Source organism: Brienomyrus brachyistius, chromosome 10, assembly GCF_023856365.1.
Source record: "Brienomyrus brachyistius isolate T26 chromosome 10, BBRACH_0.4, whole genome shotgun sequence".
Classification (NCBI taxonomy): Eukaryota; Metazoa; Chordata; class Actinopteri; order Osteoglossiformes; family Mormyridae; genus Brienomyrus; species Brienomyrus brachyistius.
This window is the reverse complement of record NC_064542.1, coordinates 9,878,822-9,904,952: the sequence shown is the minus strand read 5'-3', so window position 1 is coordinate 9,904,952 and position 26,131 is coordinate 9,878,822. Positions and strand designations below refer to the sequence as shown.

General features: G+C 41.5%; 2 protein-coding genes across 8 annotated transcripts in view; both read right to left on the bottom strand.

The window, feature by feature from the left end:
* flt4 (fms related receptor tyrosine kinase 4) overlaps positions 1-759 on the bottom strand; it is a 50,722-nt gene extending 49,963 nt beyond the window's left edge. For 3 of the 4 annotated variants that reach the window (XM_049029402.1, XM_049029403.1, XM_049029406.1), the window contains exon 1: positions 368-759. In XM_049029402.1, the coding sequence (XP_048885359.1) occupies positions 368-425 (58 nt within the window). In that variant the 5' untranslated portion in view covers positions 426-759. The remainder of the gene's footprint in view (positions 1-367) is intronic. The other variant, XM_049029405.1, reaches the window with a different exon arrangement.
* Positions 760-11,486: 10,727 nt separating this feature from the next.
* Positions 11,487-20,547, bottom strand: trim105 (tripartite motif containing 105). Of its 4 annotated transcripts, none has more exons than XM_049028831.1 (7): positions 20,390-20,547; positions 19,746-20,131; positions 17,644-17,739; positions 17,227-17,460; positions 14,555-14,574; positions 13,237-13,352; positions 11,487-12,947 (listed from the first exon to the last, which is right to left on the bottom strand). In XM_049028831.1, the coding sequence occupies exons 2-7, from the start codon at positions 20,025-20,027 to the stop codon at positions 12,394-12,396; spliced, it is 1,302 nt and encodes a 433-aa protein (XP_048884788.1). In that variant the 5' UTR covers positions 20,028-20,131; positions 20,390-20,547; the 3' UTR covers positions 11,487-12,393. The 4 variants fall into 4 exon arrangements, with proteins under 4 accessions (XP_048884788.1, XP_048884786.1, XP_048884789.1 ...); XM_049028829.1 differs by having other exon boundaries at positions 19,746-20,069; XM_049028832.1 differs by having other exon boundaries at positions 17,644-17,733; positions 19,746-20,069.
* Between the last annotated feature and the right edge of the window lie 5,584 nt (positions 20,548-26,131).

The window sequence follows — 26,131 nt, the reverse complement described above, 5'->3', positions numbered from 1 at the left end:
CAAATTATCGAAATTTCATCTTCCGCTAATTCCTATTCCCCTTAACCCAACCACGACTCGCAAACACGCTGAAAGTTTAACCCAAACAAACACTTGTGACGTTAACGCCGCAAACTGCAAAAATAATACTACAAATGACCGATCACTTCCATTGACTATCACGGTCCAACCTGCCTGCATACATGGGTACGTTTTCTTTATGGTGTATATCGTACGTTTGTAAAACAGATCCAATCAGTCATGCAAATATTTAGTAAAAACGTAGAAATGTCATCAGTCAGGTGAAACATGAAGGAGAAAAGCTGAAAGCCCAGAGGAGGATGCACTTTGAACTGCGCAGCCTTGTACAGCAAAGATTGATTCCAACCTGAAACACAAGCGATCCCAATCCAAATCCAGCAGAAAAACGTAAAATCTCTCTTCATTTCCAGATTTCCAGTCCTCTATATAGTTTTAAACCTTATAATAAACTCGTCCGCTGCTAATACTTCTGAGGTCAAAAGCAGCAAAAAAGAGAGGAAAAAGTTATTGTCCGAGTATGGAGCGAAACTCAGGTGAGCTTCTTCTGTGTCTCTCTCCAAAGACCCCAGCACAGAGGATGTGTGAACTGTCAACGATAAGAAAAGCTCTTTTCTCGTTAAAAGGAAACGTTTTTTTCAAGATCAGAATAGATTTGCAATGATTTCCTTTTCCCTTTTTACTGCTCGTGACTGCAACATGCATCCACCCCTGTTCATTCTTAAAATACAGGACGGATTTGTGGGGCAGCCAGATACTCGTGACAATACCCCCTCCTCAGAAGCGGGTACAACACAATCCCTCCCCCAAGGTGTTAAATTAAGGCATATTACACATCCACGACAAGTGCCCAGATGCCCCCCTGTAGCCTAGTATATTGACTTCACGTGCGCAGAGCTCAATTAATGGATTTTGAGAAAAAAAGATAAATATCGAGTTGTTAAACAGTTACGTAATTCAGCCTAGTATTAAAAATTCTACTACGTGCAGAAAATGACTTATAATGAGTTGCAAAAAGTCAGTTATGGCATGAGGCATATATACTTCTACATGTAATATAAATAAATTAATCGAAAAAAAGAATTAATACTCTGTAATCTCAACCAAAAGTAGGCACGAATTTTCGCCTATTTTTGTACTTAGAAACGAAGGCAGAAACAAGGTCAAAATGTCATTTCCACCCCATTCTCAGGCATTTTCAGCCATTTGAAAACACTAGGTACTGCTATATGGACATTGCATGCCATCACTTCTGATTTTTTTTTTAAAACTGTGATTATCAACGGGAAACATGAAATGTGGATTTTCAATCCAGCTAACATTTCGCCTAAGCCACAGTGAGGGTGCTTTCTCACAACCCCGATCATCTCCACCCCTTACTCCCTCTCACTCCTCTTCAGAGACTTCAATCAGAACCCAATCAGAACTGAATCAGAACCATCTGCAGAATCACATTAGGCAAAGTCCTTGGTGAACCCCTATCAAATGGGGGTTGTGAATGTTTGAAAATCAAATCAGCTGTGGAGCACGGCCCTCTATCAGCAGATCAGGAAGCCCCCACAAAAGGTCTCCACCAGGCGCAGTAATTCCAGAGCGCAGTGTGTGTTTTCTCAGAGAAGTCCCCCTGTGTTCATGTTTGAGTTGGGTTAGGCTCCTTTTTCACTGCACTGTTTTTGTGGGCAGCACAAAGCTCTGGGCCTGATCACAGTTTTCTAATATCCCTTTGTTCCCTGATTGTCCACCTGAGGATCAGGTGAGAGAACACATAGGCAAAAGCAATTGAGAAACCGATCCGTGCTACTTCTAAAAGTGTCAAATGCAGGAAATGTTACGTAGAACGTAACTGGCATTCTCAGTTACGGCTATTACACAATCTAGAATTACGAACTTTAATTATATAAACCCAATGAAGGTTGAAATATTTCTGCACGTATGCTTTAATGGCGCTTCTTCAAATGTTTGTCAGATCCTAATGAAGAGTCCAAAGAAAGTAGGACTGAACCAAAAAACACGCAGCTGCTCCCCAGGACACCATGGAGAATAACACACAACTCAGGACGTCTTTAAATATTATTGTAAGAACCGCTGAATAGTGTACATTTTAAAGCAAGCTACTCACCCATCAGGCATTTGCACACGATGTGCTCATTGATCCCTTGGAATTAAAGTATTTCATTAAAATACGGGTTTTTCTCATTACCAAGATCGTGAAGATTGTACTTGTGGCCTTGACAAGACCAGTCTTGCTAATTTGATTCCCAAAATTGAAATCGGGGCACAATGGCTCATCGGATTGGTCTCATTTGGCGAAGATGCAACTGATGTATCCTTGATATTTGGGGCAAGGCCAGAACGACATCTTGCCTTGCCCCAGACGTCCTCTCTAGTTCTGTTCTCGAGTATTTTAACGGGTCTTCAGCAATGAAAGACGACGTGAAACAGATACATGAGAATACAAGTACGGCCGAGAACACATATTAAGAAATACCCTATCAGGTCTGTAGCAGGGTCTCAAAATACAACAAACATTCTTCAGGTAGCATGCAATACCTTGCTCTGCCCTGGTCCTCACTGCGAAATCTAATAGTGCGCATTAGAACCTCTGATCAGGGTGTGCTTGGACAGTGGACAGCTATTTCCATGGGAAATGTTACTTTAACATTGAAAAGACATTGTAAAAATATCATTTATCAAATTGACATGTCTTCATGCTCCCCAGAAAGCTGAAGATTGTCTCTTTAACCCCCTGGAAATCAGGGAGGATTCCTATTGGCGTTCAACGCTGAATGTGCGGTCAGCACTTCTCAGCATTCTGTTTTATCCTTCTATTGATTGAACGCATTGCTAAATTAAGCATCCCAAATGTTGGAATGGAGGGAGGGTGTACAACTTTAAGACATTAGTGCTTTGTGGGAGTCGTACACCGTTTGTTCAGTATCTTCTAGCAGCCGTCTTGGGTGGACCACACTGGTTTTTACAGAGAACCCCTAGCAGTCTTAGTTCAGTGTTACACACTAAAATATATAAGTGGATTGAACTGTAACAATAAATAGTCCAATGCTTCTCAAACTCAAGTAATCTCTAATTGCCAATGGATACGACCCAAACTTTCTGGGTAGTTACTCCCCTCCCCCCAAAAAACACATAACACAACCCAGATAGAAAGCTAACATTGATAAACTTTTGAATTTTCATCAGTCATCATTTCATCGCGATTGTACTTTACGTACGAACAGCATGTGGCATTAATGTATCAATATCCATGGAACCCGGCAGCCCAGTTCTGCTTCCAGCACCACCATTGAATGTATGTTGATTTATCATTCGTCGGATGGCAGTTTCTTTTGGAAGTTAAAGCTGCACTTGCATTCTGTACCATTTTTCGGGAAGATATCTCTACTTGTCGTTGTCTGTTTCATTAGTAATATTTCTGGATTTGTTTTTTTACTTGGTTCTTACTTTGCATATGGGTGTGTTGTGGAGGTTGTATCATAGATCAAATGTGAGTAATATGCTTCACATTATCACATTGTTTTTTTACATTTTACATTACGTGTTACATGATGATTTTCAATGAAGAATCTGTTGTCTTGAACTGACTGGTCATTTTACATTCTATTTACAGGCAAAATGGTGCAATTCTTTGCTGTAGATGAGGCAGGATTGATTTTACTGTCAGAAATCGAATGGCTGAAAATTGATTGATTAATCATTTATCTTCTGTTGAATTTTCAATGTTCTGTCAAAAGTAATTCAGGGTGCAGACGTGATCAACATTTTAACATTGATTCAGTGCCATTTCCACTGACATTGTGTTCTTTTAGGAAAGGCACAAAGCATTTACTACAAACATCTACTTAATTTTGGATGAAAAGTATCCTATAAACAAAAGAAAAGTCAAACATGACAAATTCACCATGGAAAAGAAAATTACAGCAAGAAAGTTCACAGTGGAAAGTTCAAAGTGAAATCTTGAAGGTTCAGCTCAGTTTGGTCATTGCTTGACAGATCTGTGCCAAAGCTCTAAAGCTATATTGTGGCTGAGTTCACGTCTCTAACTCTAGACAGCCTGCCTTTCTATAGCCGAACTCCATATTCAAAAATTGCAAAAATGTGGACAGTTCTGTCAGCACCCGTGCTGTATTGTGAATAACATTTCAGCCATGTTTTTTATTTCATATTTTTCAAAGGGAACCACATCTATCCTATGTATAAATGCATATACAGTATATCTAAAGAGGAGTTTCTCCATTGCAACATTTCATCATTCATTTCATCTCCATTAGTGATACTTCTTGTTTGTGCTATGTAATAAATGTACACTTCTACACTAAAGCATTTTGGAATAACAGAATTTCCTCACACACATCGTTCCCAAAACTGCGGATTCATACCACCCATGTTTTTACTGTAATTTATCGATGTACGGTCTCTCCTTAATCAAATGCAATAAAATGCTGGGAGCAAACATGAAGGGAGGGGCCATGAAGATTAAGAGAGGAGCCACAGTCGGAATCCCCAGCAGAAAGGAGACAGAGTTTAAAGATTTTATAGCCAAATATGGGAAGATAAGTGTAGAAGAGGTACATTGGTAGCCAGCCATGCTTTTTACCTTAGTTTGGAATTCAATGTAATATAATTCACATCAGGAATGCTTTCAGTCATTTGGCAGTTTAGTGGAAATCAGTTTGAAATCAGATTGTCACAAGAGTGTGAATTAGTTGTGTGGATTTTGACTCAGAGTCTAACAATGTGGCACAGCCCCTCCCTAAGACAAGGACCAAGGGGCCAAGCTGAGCCTTCTGTATTGCCATGACCTGGACTGCGGCTCCACGTTGGGGGGTCTGTAATGTGTTTCCTGACCCCAGGACCTGACGGAAGACGCGGTGGTGCTTCAAGGCCCTGTCCTTGGGCTGAGCATGCAGGGAGGAAGCCATCTCCTTTCAGCTGTCGGTAATGAGCAGACGATGACAACAACAATAACAATGATAAATAATAATTAACAATAATGACGAGAGAGGGAGTTCAAGAAGAATATCTAAAGTACTATTTTTTGATCTTTTGTAAATTTTGGTCCTTACCTGAAATGCAAAGACATCACCCCTAACCACTCTGTAAGATAATCTCAGCTTCTTTAGGGGACGAGATGAGGCAGAGGACTGAACCAAAGCTATGCTTATACTCTCGGCTTACAAAACATGCAGTCAAAAGGTAAATCCGCTTCCCGTCTCAAGTTGAAAAAGCTTTCAAAAGGCTCAGAGTTTTCCCTTCTTTCCCACAATGCACTCTGGTTTTAGCCCATCCTATGAAGAGGGGCGTCGAACTTCTGAGTTTAATATTCCTCATCAATGTCTGTGTCCGAATTCAGGGGCTGCGCTCTTCCCAGGCTGCATTTCAATATGTGCGACAAGACCGTCCAATTTCAAAGGCTACATCAAATATGGCCTAGAAATGCATCCTTCTTTTGCCGAGTCGCCCAGTAGATTCTTCGCCGACCAACGTATCCCAAGATTCATTGCGCGGGCCTTTGAAGGAGACAGTGATGTAGTGGTTTTGCTTCCTGCGACTGGCCAGACTGCGGGGTGGGGGGGCATCCTGCCCAACACACACCAAGAAGGACAGTAGAAAGTATTCAGAGGCATCAGGCTCATAATTTTAGTGTCTTGATCCTTTCAGAGTCCATAAAGGTTTCATTCTATAATGGCTTCTATCAAAATTTTGCCACTAGTCGTGGGGACCGATTGGTATATTTTGCTACAGATTGGGGGGAGGGGTGGTGGCTAAGTTTCTCTTAGTATATTTTACTGCCAATTTGAGGGAGGAGGCCCTTGATATATTTTGATACCGATTGGGGGGGGAGGTTCCCTTGGCACATTTTGGGTGGGGTGGGGGGTCCTCTTCATATATTTTGTTGGGAAATCTCTTGAACTTTCCAATAGCCGGTTCCCACATAGGCCCCTCTATGCTATACCCTGGAAACCAGCTGGCCCTGATACGGAGAGTGTACTGGCTCCTTAATTTTGACCTTGCATGGCTCTTCTATGTGTTGAGATGGATGCATTCCCAGGTTTTCCTGTACAACTTAGTGTGACTCTTACCCAGAGGAGAAAAACAACTTGGTGAGATCCCCACAGGTTTAACTTTTACGTGTTTCCGACGGAATGGGACGGCGCCAGTCTACCCGTTCAGTACCCGAAATAGCTATTTCAGTGCATGCACTCTGGTGGGTGGTTCAAGCAGGGTGACGCTGAGCATTAAGTTGACACGCTTTAGCGTGACTGTCTGCGATCCTGAGGATGTGTGTGCATTGCAGCGGTAAGCAGATCGGAAGTGTGTGCACAGATCAGTGGCCCAAAATGCCTTCTTGATTCCATGACTCCGCCGAGCTGCTGAGAATTAGGGTTGGAGGGGAAGGGGGGGCTGTTTTTGTCAGTGGACGTCCTGTGTGGTGTCAGGAGGGCTCGCGGTGATAGCTGTGGAGGTGCTGACGGCTCAGAGAACATCCTCCTGGCCTGTCACTCGGCCGTGAATAGCCATCGGCAGGAAGCAGTGTGGCCTTCTTCACTCCAGAGGACAGGAGTGGCCGGTACAGAGCACATCTCCCACTCCAGCATGACACACGACTGCTTTGCTCATAAACGCAGTGGCTGTGAGGCAGACCAGTGATTTAAAATGATTTTCACTCATTGTAATGTTCCAAAGAGCACACCTCCTGAGTAAATTATGATGAAAACTGACCCCAGTACCTTATATCCATCCATCCATCCATTTTCCAAACCGCTTATCCTATTGGGTCGCGGGGGGTCCGGAGCCTATCCCGGAATCAATGGGCACGAGGCAGGGAACAACCCAGGATGGGGGGCCAGCCCATCGCAGGGCACACTCACACACCATGCACTCACACATGCACACCTACGGGCAATTCAGCAACTCCAATTAGCCTCAGCATGTGTTTGGACTGTGGGGGGAAACCGGAGTACCCGGAGGAAACCCCACGACGACACGGGGAGAACATGCAAACTCCGCACACATGTGACCCAGGCGGAGACTCGAACCCGGGTCCCAGAGGTGAGTGCTAACCACTGCACCACCATGCCACCCCTACCTTATATCTTGATTAACAAATTGTTCCACTGTTCTTATAATGTTTAAGCATAAAATACTTACTTTAATACTTAGGTATTAAAACTGTAAGGAAAAACTGCTGTTAGACCCTGCATCTGGTATGACAAACAATTTACTAATTATATACTCAAAAATCATTCAAATTCACATATTCAGCTTAAAGATATTGACAGTGTTCTACCCGACAGTTAATGATAAGGATATATGTACAGAGCCATTCAAAAAGTTCATCTTTTAACTGGGCAGGTTGACATTTTCGTGTCACAGCATAAACTGATGATGTTAATCACTCTATGGGCGAGTCATAATATTGTAAGGCAAGTGATGACTGAAGCCCACCGCCGTGTGTCCTGTGGGTTAAGTATCTGGAAAGAAAAGGACGAAGTTCAGCTTGGGGTTCATTGCTTGTTGTTAGTATGTTTTGCGTTTCGAATGTTTTTATTTTACGGTGAGGGGTTCCTCAGCCGAGACGCCTGCTGGTGTGGGGGATGCTGTTCGTTTGGCTGCACTGTTACTCTTACACCAGCTGTTCAGTATAAGCACAAACACAAGGCGGTAAACCAGAGGAGGACCTGAGTTTCTCGTCCATCTTTTGGCATTATTTCATCAATTTTAGCCTTTAGGTAATAAATTGACGATTGACACTTTGAAATAACACATTTGTCTATATATTAGCAGCTACACTGCTTCGTTATCGCCATTGGACTGTACTGAGGAACATGCAGGTCCTTTTTAACATCCGGTGAGTCATAGTCTCATCGGCTGAGCTTCCCAGTGGTGACACAGTGTCTTTACCGTTTAACCTGCCAGCAGTCAGTAGCAGACAGCTGGAGAAAGTAATTTAAGTAGCTAAAATATGATCCTATCACTAAAGAACTGAAATTTTAAATTCACACCAGATAAATATATGAGTACAGAGGATATGAATCTGTTTTGGCTTTAGTCCAAATGGATTCAAATAATCAGTATTAAAACTGAACACACCATGGGGAATTAACTAGGCAGATTAACTGTAAATATGCTTAAAGTATTATATATGCAAGAATAGCCGTAAGGGGGCGGCATGGTGGTGCAGTGGTTAGCACTGTTGCCTCACACCTCTGGGACCCGGGTTCAAGTCTCCGCCTGGGTTACATGTGTGTGGAGTTTGCATGTTCTCCCCATGTTGTAGTGGGGTTTCCTCTGGGTACTCCGGTTTCCCCCCACAGTCCAAAAACATGCAGAGGCTAATTGGAGTTACTAAATTGCCCGTAGGTGTGCATGCGTGAGTGAATGGTGTGTGAGTGTGCGCCCTGTGGTGGGCTGGGATAGGCACCGGACCCTCCGCGACCCAGTAGGATAAGCGGTTTGTAAAATGGATGGGATGGATAATAACTGTAAATCATTATCAGGTAGGTCTCTGATCTGTTTCGGATGCAGCCTATACTTCTTGTCTTTTGTCAAAAATCTGGTAGCCTGATTTCAGGTCATGTGTGCTTAGCTGTACTTTCACAGATTCAAGTGAACAGTTTGACTGGGCCGCTGAAGGACTGTCACTCCCGAACCAGTCCAATGTAGCAGCGGCCTCATGCTTTGGACTGTTGTTGTGTGAAAGGGTGAAATTTCACATGAGCTTCAGGGTTTAAAGAGACTGAAATTCTGTTTTTGTATTTTTTTCCTGTCTGCAAAAGGCTGATATCCAGATCAGGATGTGGCCCAGTCTTCTGCAGATCACCATGATCCTCATTGGAAGGGTGTGTGCAGACAAATGCATTTTCCTGTTGCTTCCGTTGTCCTTTCTTCTGCCTTAAGGTCTGACCACAGTTGGTGCAGGTGTTATAAAATCTTGTGACCGTTTCTGATATAACCTAGTGTTGTTTATTCATTTCTGTTTTATGAAAATCTTATAATACCAGCCTGTTTTGGCCACGGCATCTCAAAAGGAGGGACATATTTGGACACAATGTTTAAGATTTTATGATCTTGATAACAGGGCAGCTCGCTTGATGTGCTCTTTGAATTTTGTCAAACTTTATTCATTTTAAATTCATTTTTAAACCTCAATTCTTTAATTGACTCTGGCGTGCATGTCCGACTTGTTTATGACAACCATAAATGTGAAATACTGTATTGTAGCATACTAAAGGGATTTTCTGTCCCTTTACACAACACCCAGTGCTGTACCTGCAATCGACCACAGCATCACAACATCTAGCAGGGTCTGAGCGTGGGCTAACTCAGATCAAATCCCAGCACTAATCTAATTGTCTTTGAGTTTTCCTGCTGGGTGTCAATGTAATTATGGAGAGCGAAAAAAAAAAGACATCAGATTAAGCCATATTTTGTGTGCCTCAATTATGTAACCTGCCTTGTGGGTATAAGCTACATAAAAATTAACAAGCTATAAGAGGAACAGGAGCTAAAATTTACCATGATATATTATTACTGACAACATTATTCATTGTATTCACAAAGCAATTACCTCCAATAAACTGGAGAAATCCAAGATTTTTTTAAAACACAAATTACAGGAACACGGATAATTGCATCCGCAGGCTGTGCCCAGACACATACTTATGTACCCTAAACAAACAACAGAGGGCAGTAAAGTACCAGATCACCCCGGGTAACAGGAAGCTACCAGCCCAGGTGCTTATGGCTAAGAGGGCGACAGGAAACTGACCCTCTCAGTTCCTGCCACTTCATGACTCGGCTTCATTTAACATAGAATTGCACACAAAGCGGGGTCAACAGAGAGCTGGGGCGAGCAAGCTCGGCACCCACCGACACCCTGCTGACAGCCAACAACATTACCTGACGTTAAAATGGAATCTCTCAGATTATCAACTTATCACGTATCACATAGTAGACAAACAACCAAGTACATTAAAGCAAAACAAGTAGATATAAACTACACATGCTGTGAACCAGTCAAGTGAACTGTGACAATGTTCAACACATGAAAAACAGCAGAATCTTTCTGCAGCAGAAGATAGCAGAGGGGGCAATACGGGTTATAAAAACATGTATAAAGGAATCTGCTAACCAGCATAAAAAACATTTGCAAAACACCAAATGTGAAGGGCACCTGGTAGGCTGAGACCAGAAAGGAAGCAGGAGCTGCAGGGACTAAAGCAGGAAGCGAAAAATAACTGGAATAGATTATGATTACACTACAGAATAAGAGTACTGCAGAGTAACGCTCAAGATGATGTAATCCATCTAATGGATTCCCACCTCACAGAGAGACTACTTGATTAAAAAACATAACTTCAAAAACATCAACAGCTGTGCTAATTTTAAAAAGAAATCTGTGCAATGGTTTCTGAGAGGGAAAAAAAAGCGATTCAATTGAAGATGGAGTTGCTTAAAATCGACCTGAAACTCTGAGTATGCTGTATCACTCATATTCTTGGGATTGTAGTTACAAGGAGACCCCCACTAATGTGTGAAATCAGAATCATGACATGCCGTCACTTGTGTGTACAAATTTAAGACCTTCTGAAATCCGATGCATTTATTCAGTTCACATCAATGCCATATCATCTACCACACACACACACTGAGGGAGAAAAAAAAAAAGTGGATTTCGTCTTAAGAGAACCTTCGGTAGAAATCTGCAGAAACCCGAGGGGGGCGGAGTACCTATTATCCCACTGATATTTGACACGTCGTTCCCAGCAGGGTAGATCCTTCACCTGGCAGGAGAACCCAAAGCAGCTGAAACGAGCTGATCGGAGGCTCACCTCATTACGCGATTACACTGTCAGGAGGGTCACAATGGGGCCTCGGCACAGACACCACCAAAGGCACCAGCATCGCTAATTGGGTTCGAGTCATACACTTCACCCTGAGGAAGTGTATTTTAAATCAACCTGCGCAGAAATGAAAGATTGTCTTCAAGAAGAGCAAATATGAGCTCTTTTCTCCTATTGCCATTTTTTTTTGTTGTTGTTGCCTGAGGAAAATATTTTTTACTGAGAACAACATTGGCCTAAGAGTAATATTTAACTAACTTTTGTCACCATTTCAAACTGTAATTATTATTACCTGAACAATGAATGCAAGCAATTCTTCTAAAAGACAAGGAGAAACTCATTTCAGGTTTTACTTCAATGAGAGAGGAGCACTTTAAGTGACCTCAGCACCAGTACCGTTAATGAGATTTCCACGGAATGGGCACAGGATGCAACTGCAATCAGTATTAGAGATGGAATGGCGAGGTTCACTGTCTCTCCGTTATCACCGGAAACTCATACGTCTTGACACAAACCCGTTGCCATTACCTTCCAATAGGCAGATACTGGCAACCAGACTGCACAGCAACATTCCTAAGAAAAAGGAGGTCAGTGTGACAGGAACAGCATAATCGAAGTCTTCTTTATCACACATGGTGAGTGTGTTCACAAACGACGGCATTACAATATTTTAATCAAGTGACACCAAAATACAGTGCTGTGAATTTCCTAATGCTTTGCCTTTTTATAAATGCTAACAAATTGAAAGTGACAAATTAAGCAAATCGAGTCTGCAAGGAATTATCATAAACGCTATTTGTCAAGGAAAAAAATATATATGCATAAATGGAACTTTATGATTTGCATTTGTATATTTTCCCAGCACAAAAAAAAAATATCACATGTAAAGATTTCGTAATGATTGACAAAACAAGATGCGTCACGGGACAAAAAAAAAAAAAAAATAAAAAAAAAAAACTAAAAAAAAGAAATGAATCCATCCAAGGATAAAAAAAGAAACTGATTAGCTTTACTATACTGCATACTTCGTAGACAAGACAGAGCTGTAAAAACGGAACAACGCTGCATTTCTGGCTTGTGTTTCTTCAGAAATTTCTCAATAATATTGGTTTAATGATTGTGCAACTACGTCACTCATTAGTGAGCTACTGCTGGGCAGAATACGGCTGCAGAAGAGTCTGAACTCCTTGCTTATTAAGCAGACATCAATAGCTACAACCAAAATGTCAAAATCAATCTAAGATCTATAATCCTTCAATTTTTTTTTTTTTAAAAGCCTTCAAATGAACTGCTGTTGAGTTACGGATAAAAGATGTGAAGAATGCAAACATGGGAGACGTCAAGAAACTGCAACACTTGCCTCCACATCCTGCATACATGTATGCAGGTCTAGTTTGGAAATAATACATTTATGTACAACACAGTGCTTGCATAGACAGATACATTACAGATGCGTCTTGCCTATTGCACATGCTTCAATTTCTGTAAACACCACCCTTTATAAGCTCAGGGTTTACAGCGGCTCCAGAGGGAAGTGGACAAGTCGAATCAGTTGGGGTTTCCGCCCCTGGTCACTGAGACAGGTGCTGAAGAAGGGAAAAGCTTTCTGATTCGGCCCATTGTTAAACGAGCAAAGCATAAGCATCGTATCTGCGTTGTAGAAGGATACCCTCCGGTCCTCGAAGTCTAGGAAGACGCCGATTGTACGAGGGGAGGTCCTCAGGGTCAGAGGGGTCCAGGGCTGAGTTCCTGCTGAGTACTGGGTCTTGTTCCGCAGCCGGAGGGTCCAGTAGCCATTTTCTGGGCAAAGCTTGACCCGGGCCCCACGGTCCACAGTCTCCAGGGCCACGCCCAGATCCCACTTTGTCTTGTTCTCCACTCCCACCTCCCAATAGTGGCGGCCTGACTGGAAGCCCTGGCTCCCAAGGATGTTGATGCACTGGACAAACCTCTTAGGGCTGGGCTTGTGGGCGACCATCTTGTCACATTCCACCACAGCGGTCTTGTCCCGGGAAAGGCAAAGACTCGGATGGGCCGTTTCCTCATCGAAAGTAAGCGGAGCAGGGCCTACCAGCATAATACAATACCATGAACCATTAATTTACGCTAATCACAATAATTATGTTCTCATTACCCATTCATCTTCTAACCATTCATCAGGGTCCTTTCCTACTCATACGTTTGCATGCTGTGACAATAAACCGGGAGCCCTGCATCTAATTCGGAGCCAACACACGAAAACAGCGGCATTCCAAAGCTATTTCGTGTAGAGAAAAAAACCATTAAACTGCTATTAATACCAACATGCATCTTTGATTTCCAGAACCCATGACGGACGTCACATCAAAGAGAATACCTGGATTCAAAAGCTTGAACATCTTCCTCCAGACGATATACTGTAGCGGACCTTTATATTTTGCACCAAAACTGCTTATGTCTATGCCTGGTCCTTTGTCCACCTCAACAGACAGTCTAGACCGCAAAATAATAAAAACATGATAAAACAGGCAGAGTACAACTTGTTATTTAGTCCTGATGACAACCAACAAGTAGGCAACCTTACCGATGAAAATAATTGGTGAGCAAACATGAATCATGTCTGTACACTCATTACCTTAAAATAGGACGCAAGCTGGAAAAAAAGTGTGTGAATACAGAGCAGTTGGTCAGACAGCGAATTCTAATCATTGCTGTGTTGATGTATCTGTCCATTATGTGACTCCTGCTATTGCTATAGAAAAGCTTCACAATTAGGCAAACTGGGATACTGGATACCGGTATTGGAAAGTTACCTTAAAAGAACAGCAACACTCACACAATGTGCTTAACATTTACATTTTTAAACTATTTACTTTAACCTCTTCTGTGTATTAAGTAATTAACTCCATGCTAAGCCCAGCTTTACAACATCATTGTTTTTTTATTGCGATAAGTAAAAACACTAAGATGCTAAAAGCCCATGAGGTTAAAGGGACCCTTTTATGCATTTTGTGGTGTTTCCCTTTCCTTTAGTGTCTCATGTAGCTTTATGTGCATTTAAACAGTCTGTACTAAGGCCCAAAGTACACACCAATGAGAGTATCTCTCACTACAGAAACCACTCTTCTCTAATCTGCCTGAAATGCCTCACTGGAATTCCAGCCCTTACTTCCGTGACATGATGATGTCACCTTGTAACTCAATACTTATTGGCCGCCTGCCAGCATACTGTCTGCAAACTGCAGGACAGGGGCGGAACGTGCAGTGCAAGCTGACCAATCAGAACACTGGGCTCACTGGCGGTGGGGCATAAAGCTCTTATAGAGCATGTCAGACATAGCGAATAGAGATGTACAGCATGGGAAAAATGCATTTTTAGAACACTGTGGTGTGCAACTCTATTTTAGACCCCAGAAATAAAATTACGAACTGTGAAAATGGCCACAATAGGGCCCCTTTAAAGGAATGATGATAATTAGTAAACTGGAATATCCGGCACATTACGAGGCCCATAAGCACCATGCCAAAAAGCCTAGTGCCAGCGATCAGTATCAGGCCGGGCTGAAGTCACAAACGGCCAGGAAGCTGCTTTCTCTGGTCAATAAAATTAACTGAATGACGAGCCATTTACTCCCTTTCTGTGAATACTTAGACGACTGGATTCTAGAAAACTATGATAAATTGTTGGTACTCACCTGAAATTCACCTCAGGAGTCTGGAAGCAAAAGAAGAGTGATTCAAAACTATACACACAATATCACTAATGTATTTGTTTGCATTACCAAAAAAATGCTTACTAAACTTCCTGGATGGAATCATTTAAATATATTACACAAATAAAAAATATCAGTGGTTCAGTCTTCACATCATAAACAATTAAACAGTCACTTCCTTCAAAGGGCTGTACAGTGGTCATATTTTAAGATTTTTGGCACAATGGAACCGGAAGTTTGGAACTGAATATGTTTTTGTTATTTAATTCAGCTTGTGTGATATTTCCACATAATCTCTCTTCTGAGAACTGACTGGCATTATGGGTCATAATGAAATTTTCCAAGTTCTTGTGTCATGGTTATGGAACCCAAGAGGTCCGGATTTCATTAAATGTAGGACAAAATTCGAACAGGACACTTCTGCCAATGTTGGTCTGCTGGGTTGAAGCTGGACATGGACAATAAGCTCAGTGGCACATCCTATGACATATTCACTGCCCGTTTTAAAATCCTTCTTCTCTATGGAGACCTTTAGTTCAAGTTTTAGAGCAGTTGAACTATAAACACCCTTTACTCAACTACCATAACAATTTAACAGATACCTTCTCAAGTCTACCGCAATGTTTGTAACACATACATCTATATAAAACTAAAAATACACAGTTGGACCTGTTGTGGAAACGCAAGAGAAATCCTCTCACCATTCAACCTGCTAAATATTAACATACTAAATGTTATACTATTACCACAAAGATGTACAACCCTATGAATTTTGTTTTATGGTAATCTCATTACTAATCAGCAGATGGCAAACGCAGGGGTGCACATATCTTGCAGCTAAGCATGTTTCTGGGCAAGAAAAAGGCAAATTCAGCAGCTGTACATTCTGACAAATTTATACTAGTCATTCAGTACTTGCGCGATGCTCATATTTAAAAAGACACATTGAACTGTGGCATTTATAGTAAGCTGCTGCTGTAGCATGACAGCACCACCGTCCCCAATGCGGACTGATCGACAAAAGATTAATTATCATTAAAACAGCCCTAGGGAATGGATTTCAGATTAAATACTATAGACAATACACCCATGTTAAAAAGGCAACAAAAAAAACCATCAAAATAAATAGGCAATATATTTAATATAATGTAAAACCAGCAGTACTGTCATACTTAAGAAAATTTAGAAAAAGCTTGCAAATCATGCTTTCATTCTGTCTTTGAACAGGAAAACCAGCACTCTAATTATTCACAAAAGCCTGTACAATTTATGAAATTAAATACCTCTGTCAATATACAAATCTACTATACATGTAATGAATACATTTCTCAGTTGATCTGGGACAATCCTCCCATAACTGGAATTAATCCATCCATCCATCCGTCCGTCTTCCAGCTGCACAAATGGTGGTGATGGAGGGGGGGCTCTAGCCAATGCCAGGCAGTACAGGGCATTAAATTGCGAAGCACCCTGGACTGGATGCCAGTGCAGTGCCAATTTAACAGTCCTTGACTGTTATTTAAAAGAAAGTATATGTGGGAGGGAGAGAGCGAGGGAGAGGGCGCTGTGGGTGATTTGTCTTTCCTGATGTGATATGGAGATCTGTAGAGATGTAGATTTGTTTATCAAAGCAAAAAAAACAGCTGTGTGGAACATGTTTTATGGGATTTAGTTTTTGGGCCCACAGGAAAAAAGAAAAAGGTATAAAGAACATATAAAAAGACAAAAGTCCAACCCGAGAGATTTATGGAGCACGGCAAGAGAGTAATAAACTGAAACGACAAGGTGATCAACAGATAAAGGTATTTCAAAGGAGGCATGAGGAGGTGAAAATGTGTCGAGGAAGAAAGTGCGGAATTGCATAACACATGCTATGACCTATGAAGGGGGAAACTTTTTTTGACATTATCGACCAGGGAAAATGGTAATGAAGTAGGGCACCTTGATAGAAAGTTTAAAGGAAATACTCTTAACCTTATCAGCCGATCGCTTCAAAAAAATGACACCCAGCTCAGTGAACCTCATACCAGTGCAGTAATATTCTCAATCCGGTCCACAGACACCCACAGCTGGTCCACATTTTGGGAAACATTGCCTGAACACTACCAAACAACCAGAGGAGCCGAGACAATGAACATCCTCTGGAGACCTACTATCCAAATGACAGCCGTCTCCATTGCCCATTTAAATGTCACATATTATTTTTATTTATATGAGAAAATTTAAGTAATCCATAATTTACACTGAATATCACTGACAGAATAATTTATTAATTTAGTGTCAGCGCTGATATTAAACAAACACACATCAATAACTGAAAGACGCATACAAAAAGAAGGTCAATCAGTTATAATTATACCTTTTTATGTGTCAGCCTGAACTGAGAAAAAAAAATATTTTATGTCTATTAATGAGGAGGGGGTGGGACTTTAACTCCCACGCCCACAGGTGTAAGGTGGCAAATCAAATCAAGTCAAATCACTTTATGACGTCACAACACTAAGTGCATGCGAATGAAAAACTCATGCGCAAAATCCAACAGCAGCGAAGGAGGAGCGCAAATAAAAGAGTAGTAAATAAAATAATGGCAGTGTTACCCAATGAGCACAGTCTGGAAAAATCCTCTACGCTGAGAGTTATGTTGTGACTCTTACCTCTAGCAGGTACCTCTGCTCCATTGCATCCATGGTCTGCTGCAGATTGTGCATCTTCTCCTCTACCTCCACGAGAGCCCCCTGCAGCATCGCCAGGTGTCGGCCCAGCTCCCCCAGCATCTCCTCCTGTTCCCTCCTCAGATGCTCCAATGTGGAAGCCTCCTCTTCCTGCAGGAGGCAGTGCAAGGCTTGGAAGTCACTCCGTATCTGTCCCTGGAGCTCCGCACCTGTTCTCTGCGTGGACACAAAACCGCTGGGTCAAGCTGGTGAGGAACAGAGCCCAGTCAGCATTTCCTCCCGCAGGCCTGATCACGCGACAGCTGCCCAGGGGAATGCAGTTTTTATTCTGTTTGCGCAACCAGTGAAATTCTCACCAAACGAAAGTGGAGTCCTCAGCATCTGACCAGCAGAACTTACTTTTATTTTGAGTACTTTCTGTTCGCTTTTGTGGATCATGCCCATGTAGCGCTCCTTCATCGAGAGATGAGAGGCTAGACAATCTTTCAGCTGTTTCTGGGGAGAAAAGAAAACTCTTAATTTTTTTGGCTGCAGGCCAGCTATTCATTCATTCTGCATACAGTCATAAATGTATCCAAAAAAGATATTTCTAACTAAAAATACTTATACTATCTAAACAGTATGTATCCCAAAGAAAAATGTCAAAACAAAAAAAGCAGCAAATATTTTAATTTCAGCAGTCATACGTCTTCACTTAATTGAAAATTAGGCAATCCTTCAGAGAACAATACATTCTCCACAGAAGTAATTCAAATACTTCACGGGCCTAAATTCACGAGACAAATAGTAACACAGTTACTAGGGGTAGCAGATAGCTGAAGATGCTGCACAAAGGACACATTTCAGCTGAACACAGAGACCACCAGAAACTAACCAGTCAAAAATAAAAGCTTAGTTGCTTGGCAACCTTCTTTGGAAAAGCTTATCTGCTATGGTCCATCTTCAGACCAAAGGTCATTGTGCTTAAATTTTTTTCACTGATAATGTCACTTATTCCTTCTGTCCTCTTTACTGTGTGCCTGAGTAACCTTCTCAACAAACAGCAGTAAACAAGCAAATATGATACTGATTTGAAAACATCACCACAGCATGGTGTTTGCCAACAAAAATGCCAAACGTTCAGAGGGCAAACACTCATTCTCTCTCTATATGATAGATACACAGACAGACACACACATACAAACAAGTTTGCATTCATATCCTTGTGGGGACTGTCCATTCATTTCTAAATCCCAACAACGACAACCTTAACCCCTACCAATCCCTAACCTTAACCATAAGTAACCAAGCAAAATTTCATAAGACTTCTGCCATTGTTAGGTTTTGAATGTAGTCACTGATCTTTATAAAAATGAGCTTCCCCTTGTGGGGACCAAAACACCTGCTATTTGGTCCCCACAATGTAGTATATACATGCCCGCAGACACACATAAACAGGGGATTTAAAAGGTACCAATTGACCTAGTGGCTTTGGATAGAAGAAACAAGAACTGGAGAATCCAAAGGAAATTTGCATAAACTTCACACACAGGCAGTGGATCTGAAGTACTCTCCCTGGAGACATGAGGCTGCACTGCTAGCCACTGTGCCATCATCCACCGAAACAATCCCATCAGCACTCTGGTTCCATCTTACATAAAATCTGTCCAAAGTAACAATGAATGGAGTTACTACATTCGTGTCTACATTGTAACAATGAAGAGAATGAAAACTTATACAAATATAGAGACTATCACTATTAAGATATTTTTTAAGATGAATATTAAGATGCATTTAAATATGTAATTATTTAAACATGAAATTGCATTCACCAAAAAAAAATAGGATAGCATTTCCTTTCTTTCTTTTTTTTTTAAATGTTGCCCATAAAGGAAAAGCAAATCGCAGTGTTTGTCTCAAAGCAGTCAATGATTATCTAAGAAAAACAGAAAATATGCTGAAAGTGTAAACTGTGGTTGAAGACTTTGAGCTGAAACCCAGAGGGGAGGAAAAAACAACATTTAAAACGCATGAAAAATGCAGAAAACGCTGCACCGTGACTTTCATTTCGATGTCAACTGGCTTATTTTATGCATTAAACCATCTCAGCTGGAATAAGGCAAAAAACTGGATAATAAGCAAGTTGCATGAGGCAGGACTGAGAAATAGATTAGTGATACTTCATTAATCCCCATGGGGAAATTCTCTTTGCCCCACCTGCAGGCGAGAGCAAGCCTGGAGTCACAGCACAGGTGTAGCACCTCGCAGTGCCCAAAGTGCCCAAGCAACTATTCTACTGAGGCTGGGCCTAAACCGGCAACCTTCTGATCACAAGCCCAGAGGCTTATTCTGCAGAGCCTCACGGCAAGCCCAATCCGGGGGCACGGTAAGGCTGGAGCCTATATCCAAAAGCACAGGGAAAAAGGCAGATGAGAACCCTGTATAGGATGCCAGTCAGTCACAGGGCACACGCACCTTCACACACACATATAGAACCGTGATGTAACACACACGTAACCCACCTGCCGGTCCTGGTGGTCTGCTGATCTCGCCCGTACCTTCTCCACCATGGCTGCCACTAGGTAATTGGTCTGGAACTGCTTTGTGGGGAACTCCTGCCGGCACTGGGGACAAGTTACAGGACCCCTGATGCTCCTCCAGTAAGTGGCGATGCAACTCTTGCAGAAGTGATGCATGCAGGCCAACATGACAGGATCGTTGAAAAGGTCATAGCAGATGGCACATGTGAGATCCTCCTTCAGGCTGAGCCGCTCCTGGGAAGCGTTTGTGACTCCACCGCTCATTTTACTGTAATTCTTCTTTAATCAATGTCAATACTGTGAGTGCTGGGCCATTTAAAATGAAGGGAAAAAGAAAACGAAACAATAATGGCGATCGTTCAGCGAGCCTGTATAACCAGAGGAGTCGTTTCAGCGGAAGCCAGTCGTTTACAAAACAAAACAAAACACAGCATTTCCATCACCCTACAATATCAGTTAACTTCAACTTTCATTTTTGCTTTACAGGCACAAATACCAATTTTAAAACCACAGAAGTCCTTGGTTCAGATAACCAAAATAAAAGTGTTAAATCACGTATTATGAAGTAAGAAAAGCAAAGCAAATACGGCGTACGTCGACGTTCAACAAGGAATTAACTAACATACCTTATAAAATGCCGTCTGCCAACTGACTGCGCAATTTCTTACTTTCGCTTGCTACTTAAGTTAACTTCGCTCGCAGGGGCGGCATTAGATGTCATATGTAAGTTCAACTCGCGCGCAGATGCCCCCCCCAGTAAAAGCCCCCCCGCAGCGTTTACCAGCCGCACTTCCGCACTGTGACGAATCACGCGCCGCGGTGACGTAGTGCTCAGTCAGGGCTCCCACAGCAGCGCCTACAGAAACATTAAAAAATACAGCTCTGGAGGAACTTGAGACCGCCCCATTCCTGGTTTGATCCTGGTTCTGCTGGCAGAAGGATATACCGGGTTTCTATGACGGCAGTACATAAGAACAAGAATAAACAGGTGACACTGGCAATAACTAAAAACCAGCTAGATGGAGGGCAGAAGCAACTTTGTAATGCCAGAGATTACCATCAACTTTTCCAACAGTGCCTCATAAATCGGCGGATGACATCGAGTGACCTTCAAAAGGAATGGGAAACATTACGTGGTGTGAAGTGCACTGCTAGGACGGTACCACTCTACAATAATATTCCCTTTTGACACATATAAATGGTAGAAATTCATTAATAAAAAGAAAATTGTTATAACTTAAAATTGTCTATTCATAATATACAAAGTGTTACAACCTAATTAATAACCAGATTTAATAAGGGTAGCCTTATTGGAAAGTGGTACTACCATGACAGTTCATATCAGGCTCTAAGAAGCAGTCCCATAAATCTAGGAAGAAGCCCTTCATTAATCAGAAACAGAGAAGAGCCAGGCTGCAGTTTACAAAAAAAAAATGTTAATCACAGATGCACACCCATAAAGTGAGAAATGAAATACTTAATTTTTTCCAGAGGTGTGTACTGACACCATTAAATTATTACGACATCAGGCATTAATAAGACTTGTACAATGTTTTTGATATTTCAAAAGGATCGCTGTCATAGACTATAACCAGATAGGAATCTTTTTGTCATTATCTTTAAATCACTAAGATAGACCTTGTTGCAACCCCCCCCCTACCCCCCCCCCCCAAAAAAAAGCATTTCATGCTAATTATTTTTATTTTGCTTAGAAGCTACTTCAAGATAGCAAGTGCCTGCCAGTTTTTAAACTGCAATTACAGTACAGAAAGGTAGCCCACTGAATTTGCCAAATCGCATTACAGTTTGTTTACAACAGACGCAGTCTGTTGTTGAATAAAATTTGTTCCTCTATTGACTTTTGCATTCATTTAAAGACAGACTGTACTCAAACAAAATGCCACAGAAAATTATAGGGCACCATGGAGTGAGTGCTATGAAAGAGGCAGGAAATATTACAGAAATATATGCCAGTATAGTTATCCACAAAGATTTCCAGTGCTTCTGTCGCAGTGCGCGGCTCTCCCGGCAGTCTTAAAATGCCAAGATCATTCCAAGTAGTTCAAGACTATTGCTGGAAGGGAGTTTAAGGATGAACTTTGACATTGTGTTTTTCTCTGCATTCATTTTTATGTTTTTATGTTGCAGATGAATAGATCTGTCATTAAAGCGGTTGTCTTCAAGAGGGAATCAAAACACTCATTTGGAAATATAGGTTAAACAAAAGCAGTTCCAGTTCTTTAAGGAAGGCACTGGTCATATTATTATATATTTTAAACCTACTTACATATTGTCCAGTTCACCTAAAATCATGGCTTTGAGCCACTGGACAAAACCCAACCTGCAAAGGGAGGACAAGCAAACTGTGGCCAACGGAGGTATTGTTCCCAATGAACACCATACATGCATTTTTAGATATTTAGATTATATGATAATGGATTTAACTGGCTGGTTTGAAAATTCACTAAATATGATTATGGAATGTGGTGGAGGTACTTGTGGATTCAAGATTCTCTGGGCTATTATTTAATTTGTGTGACTGATTCCACCTCATGCCATCAGTAACATGCTGGCAAAAATATATCAAAATGGCAAAAAATATCAAGGATTCAAATTCTTAAGTGGGAGAACTTGGGATTGACATGGACTCATTTAGGCTTGGTGTGCCTCACCCAATATGTCCATTTTCATTTACAAAACGATGGCTCAGTGACTAGCCCTGTTGCCTTACATCTGAGTTAAGGGTTTTGACCCCTCTCCGTATGTCTGCGAAGCATTTACGTATTTTCCTTGTCTAATATTGGCTTTCTCCTGAAATTCCAAAGGCATGCAATTAGGCAATCTGTGAATTGCCCATAGTATACGTGCCCTGTGATGTACTTTCTAAGCTTCACCCTGCCCTGTGCCCTTTCCTACATCCATTATTGACAGTTTTGCTTTTGTCGATATTTTTTGATTAGCCATGCCTGAAATGTACGTGACCAGGAGGCAGTAAACATGGTCGTCGGAGTTAAATTGCATACAGCTCCCTGAGAAATTAAATAAAGGAAGGAGAAGATCGAGATAAATCAAGCTCTTTCATGGAGAATCCTTCTAAAACGCATCTCAGGTTTTTACTTCTGATGTGAATTTTGTCAGCGTCGGACAGTTCCCAGGTCCCTGCAAACGCTCACTTCTGACTTTCACTTCCTCCTGAGAGAAGTAACGGGATTTCTGGCCAAAAGCCCAACTAACTCCGGAGATTTTCCCCAAGCGGGGCTAGGCAGTGTCTATAACAGCTGGTGGGCGGGGATACTTCTGGCCCCGCCTCTCCGTGGACAAAGATGCAGGCATTTATTAACATCGACATGTCTAAGATCCCATGGAGAAGATGAATATATGAATTTATACTTAACTTTGTATGTATTTGTAGTTTTAATGTTTCTGCTCCATGATCACTTCTAAACATTAGCCTCATGATTGAAAATAGCAATATTTACATCTTAATTTTCCATCGTAAGTATGAAAGAATTGAAAAGCTGAAACGTTGAGACTAGTGCAACCCAGACCAAACATACAGAGTGTGTTGGCCCTATAGGTTTAATAATCTCATGAGACTTTAGCTGATGTGTTACTGTAGCTGTGGCCCTATCTTTCTCACCCTGGCTGAACCAGAAACAGCAATTTGTGAGTTCGGAATAAAATGGAGATGGCGGGCCTTGTGATGCCTTGTTTCCCGGTGTGTACAGTCAGAAAAAAAAGATATATGTATTTTCAGATGTGTAAAAGCAAAGTAACTTCAGGAGAAATGTTTAACTAGTTTTCCAGTCACTTATCCAATACACCACATAGTGTGGTTACTGCATGTATTGCCAATTATTCTACAGTCAAAAGTCAAGTTTAGTTTTCCATGCTGAATATTATGTTAACCATTGTATCACCCATGGGCGTCGCCACCATTAAATCTGAGGGGGACGTGTCCCCCCCACATTAACATAAAATATTAGTTTTATGCCAGTGTGTCCCCCCCCCCCCCCCACATTCAAAATGCTTCTGACACCCCTGGTATCACACTTCAGTATTCAAATAATTTCAGTATTCAAATAATTTCAGTATTCAAGTACTTTCAGTATTCAAGTACTTTAATCTGGAATCTATCTTTTTCAGATCCAGGTTTGTTTTTTTTTTACATTCAATCCAAATCAGATTTATTCTATTATTACTTTTTTAGGAAATGAGGAGACAAGAAAAGAAGCAGAAAATACTCAATAGAGATTTGAGATTTGCACTGAGGATTAAAAATAAAACATCCCATAGAAGGAATTCAAAACTATTTTCAAAATAAACAGCATCACAAAACAATTTAGATAAGCACTGATAACGTATATTTATACAGCTTGCATTGTAAATGGCTGCCACTCTTGATAAGGAAGGCATTATTCCAGACTTTGATAACAGAGGAAGATTCAAAATGTGTTCCTTGATCCATGCTGGTTCACTTTCGAACCACTGAGAAGCTGGCAGAAATATAAAATTAAGATATTTAACGGGGATGTTCGGCTTGTTCTCTATTAACTTTGTTTCAAGACGGTCCTCATAGAATCATTCATTTATGTACGGAACTTGCAAATAGAACAGAGGGCTTTTTGTGGATTATATTACAGGAGTTTCTGTCCTGAGAGCCTCGGGGAATAATTGAACTTCACAGTAATGAGATTTTATCAGGAGAGGGAGAGGCTGTAATTGCAGCATTTTTGCATTTCTATCTATACTTCTGTTTGTATGGCCATGAGCAACACAATTACAGCTCCATCTATAATACAGAGCTGCTTTTTGAGCAGCTTTGGGAGATATGGCTAATTAAACTTGATTTTCCAATATTAGTTTTCTGCTCTGCGCTGCACAGCTTGAAATGGTTTCTGGCTTAATTAGAAGGCAAGACTGCTACACATGGAAAAGCAACAAATAAGCCGAGGGAGCTGTTTAGTCCAATAAATAAATCTATAACATTTAAGGATGAGTACCACAGTCACATCACACCTCTTGGGTTGGGGGTTTACTTCTGTGTGTGAGGAATTTACATATTTTCCCAGGATGCAAGGACGTGCAGCTTGGTTAACTGGCATTTGCAGTGTATGATTATGTGATAGTGGGTGTGTGTGTGTGCTTTGTGGTGGAGGAGCATCCTGTCCAAAGTCTGCCACCTGCGGTAGACCCAGGATAAGCAGCTTTAGGGTGAATGGATTGAATTCTGTCCAGGATGTCCCCTGCCCTGTGCCCTACAGAGCCCAGAATTGGCTCCAGGCTTGATTCCCAGCCCTGTGTTGGATAAAAGGTGAAGGGACAGATTGATGCATGCATATAAGATTGAAACTCACTCCATCAATGGTAAAGCCAGGCAAACCGGTAAGTTTACAAATGTTTTAATCCTTTCCGTTTCTGCAAGTCACTTCCGATGAAATTCAATATCCATGGAAATAACCTTCCTGATTCAAGAATCCCAGAAAATTTAGTAAAAAGGTATTTAAAGGACTCTGGTGTGAAATCAGAAGAGAATGTGAGGTCTTACACAGTCTGCAGAGAACCTGCTCCCATTAGTGACTCCTCACGAATACCACACACCTGCACTCACTGATCTAGGTTATTCTCAGGCCCAATATGAACTGATCGAGCTTCTTGTTGAGTTCATATCAGCAGTATGGAAAATACATAGCATTCAATCAAGACCTTGCTCATGTTATTTATTTACTCTCTGGGAAACTTTAAAATCACCCCAGACAACAAAAGATGCAGATAAATAGGATTTTGTCTTTAAAATGAATTAATGCCCTGGGATGGGTTGGCGCCCCATCCTGGGTTGTTCCCCGCCTTGCACCTGTAGCCTATGAGATCAGCTCCGGACCCTTCGCACCCTGAATGGGATAAGCGGTTACAGAAAATGGATGGATGGAATTAACTAATGTTATAAAAGATCTTTTATTCCTGGGATTCAGTTCAGGTGTTCACACATATTCCCTCTGCATACTAAGATCTCTTCCCATTGTCCTGTGGATTTGTGCATTTACAGATTGTAGATTGATACCAATTTTCAGAAGTTTTGCAGCCCATCTAAAAACACTTCCAGCTTATGCTGAACACTAACACATCTGTTGTTTTCCCCCCGCTGCACTGATTGGTCCTGCTGTCTACATATTAAGCTTAAAAGCTTCGTACTAGTCTACGGAACCACAGGGGAGTTACACCGCATTGTGTTCCCTTCAGAAGGTCACTTGGGTCCACATCATCACTTATCGCTGTCTGGAAGACAGGAAATCCACTCCATGGCAGTATGGCTTTCCTCCAATTGCTAAGATCTGCAGCACGTTTATGGGATCCTCTTCAGTACTGTA

What these genes read in the sequence shown, in the direction of transcription:
- trim105 (XM_049028831.1), bottom strand. Translation starts at nt 20,027, where the DNA reads ATGAGCGGTGGAGTCACAAACGCTTCCCAGGAGCGGCTCAGCCTGAAG. An exon ending in AGAAAGTACTCAAAATAAAA is followed by an intron (nt 17,461 to 17,643) that starts GTAAGTTCTGCT and finishes GTGTCCACGCAG; the next exon opens with AGAACAGGTGCGGAGCTCCA. An exon ending in GTTCAAGCTTTTGAATCCAG is followed by an intron (nt 12,948 to 13,236) that starts GTATTCTCTTTG and finishes TTATGCTGGTAG; the next exon opens with GCCCTGCTCCGCTTACTTTC.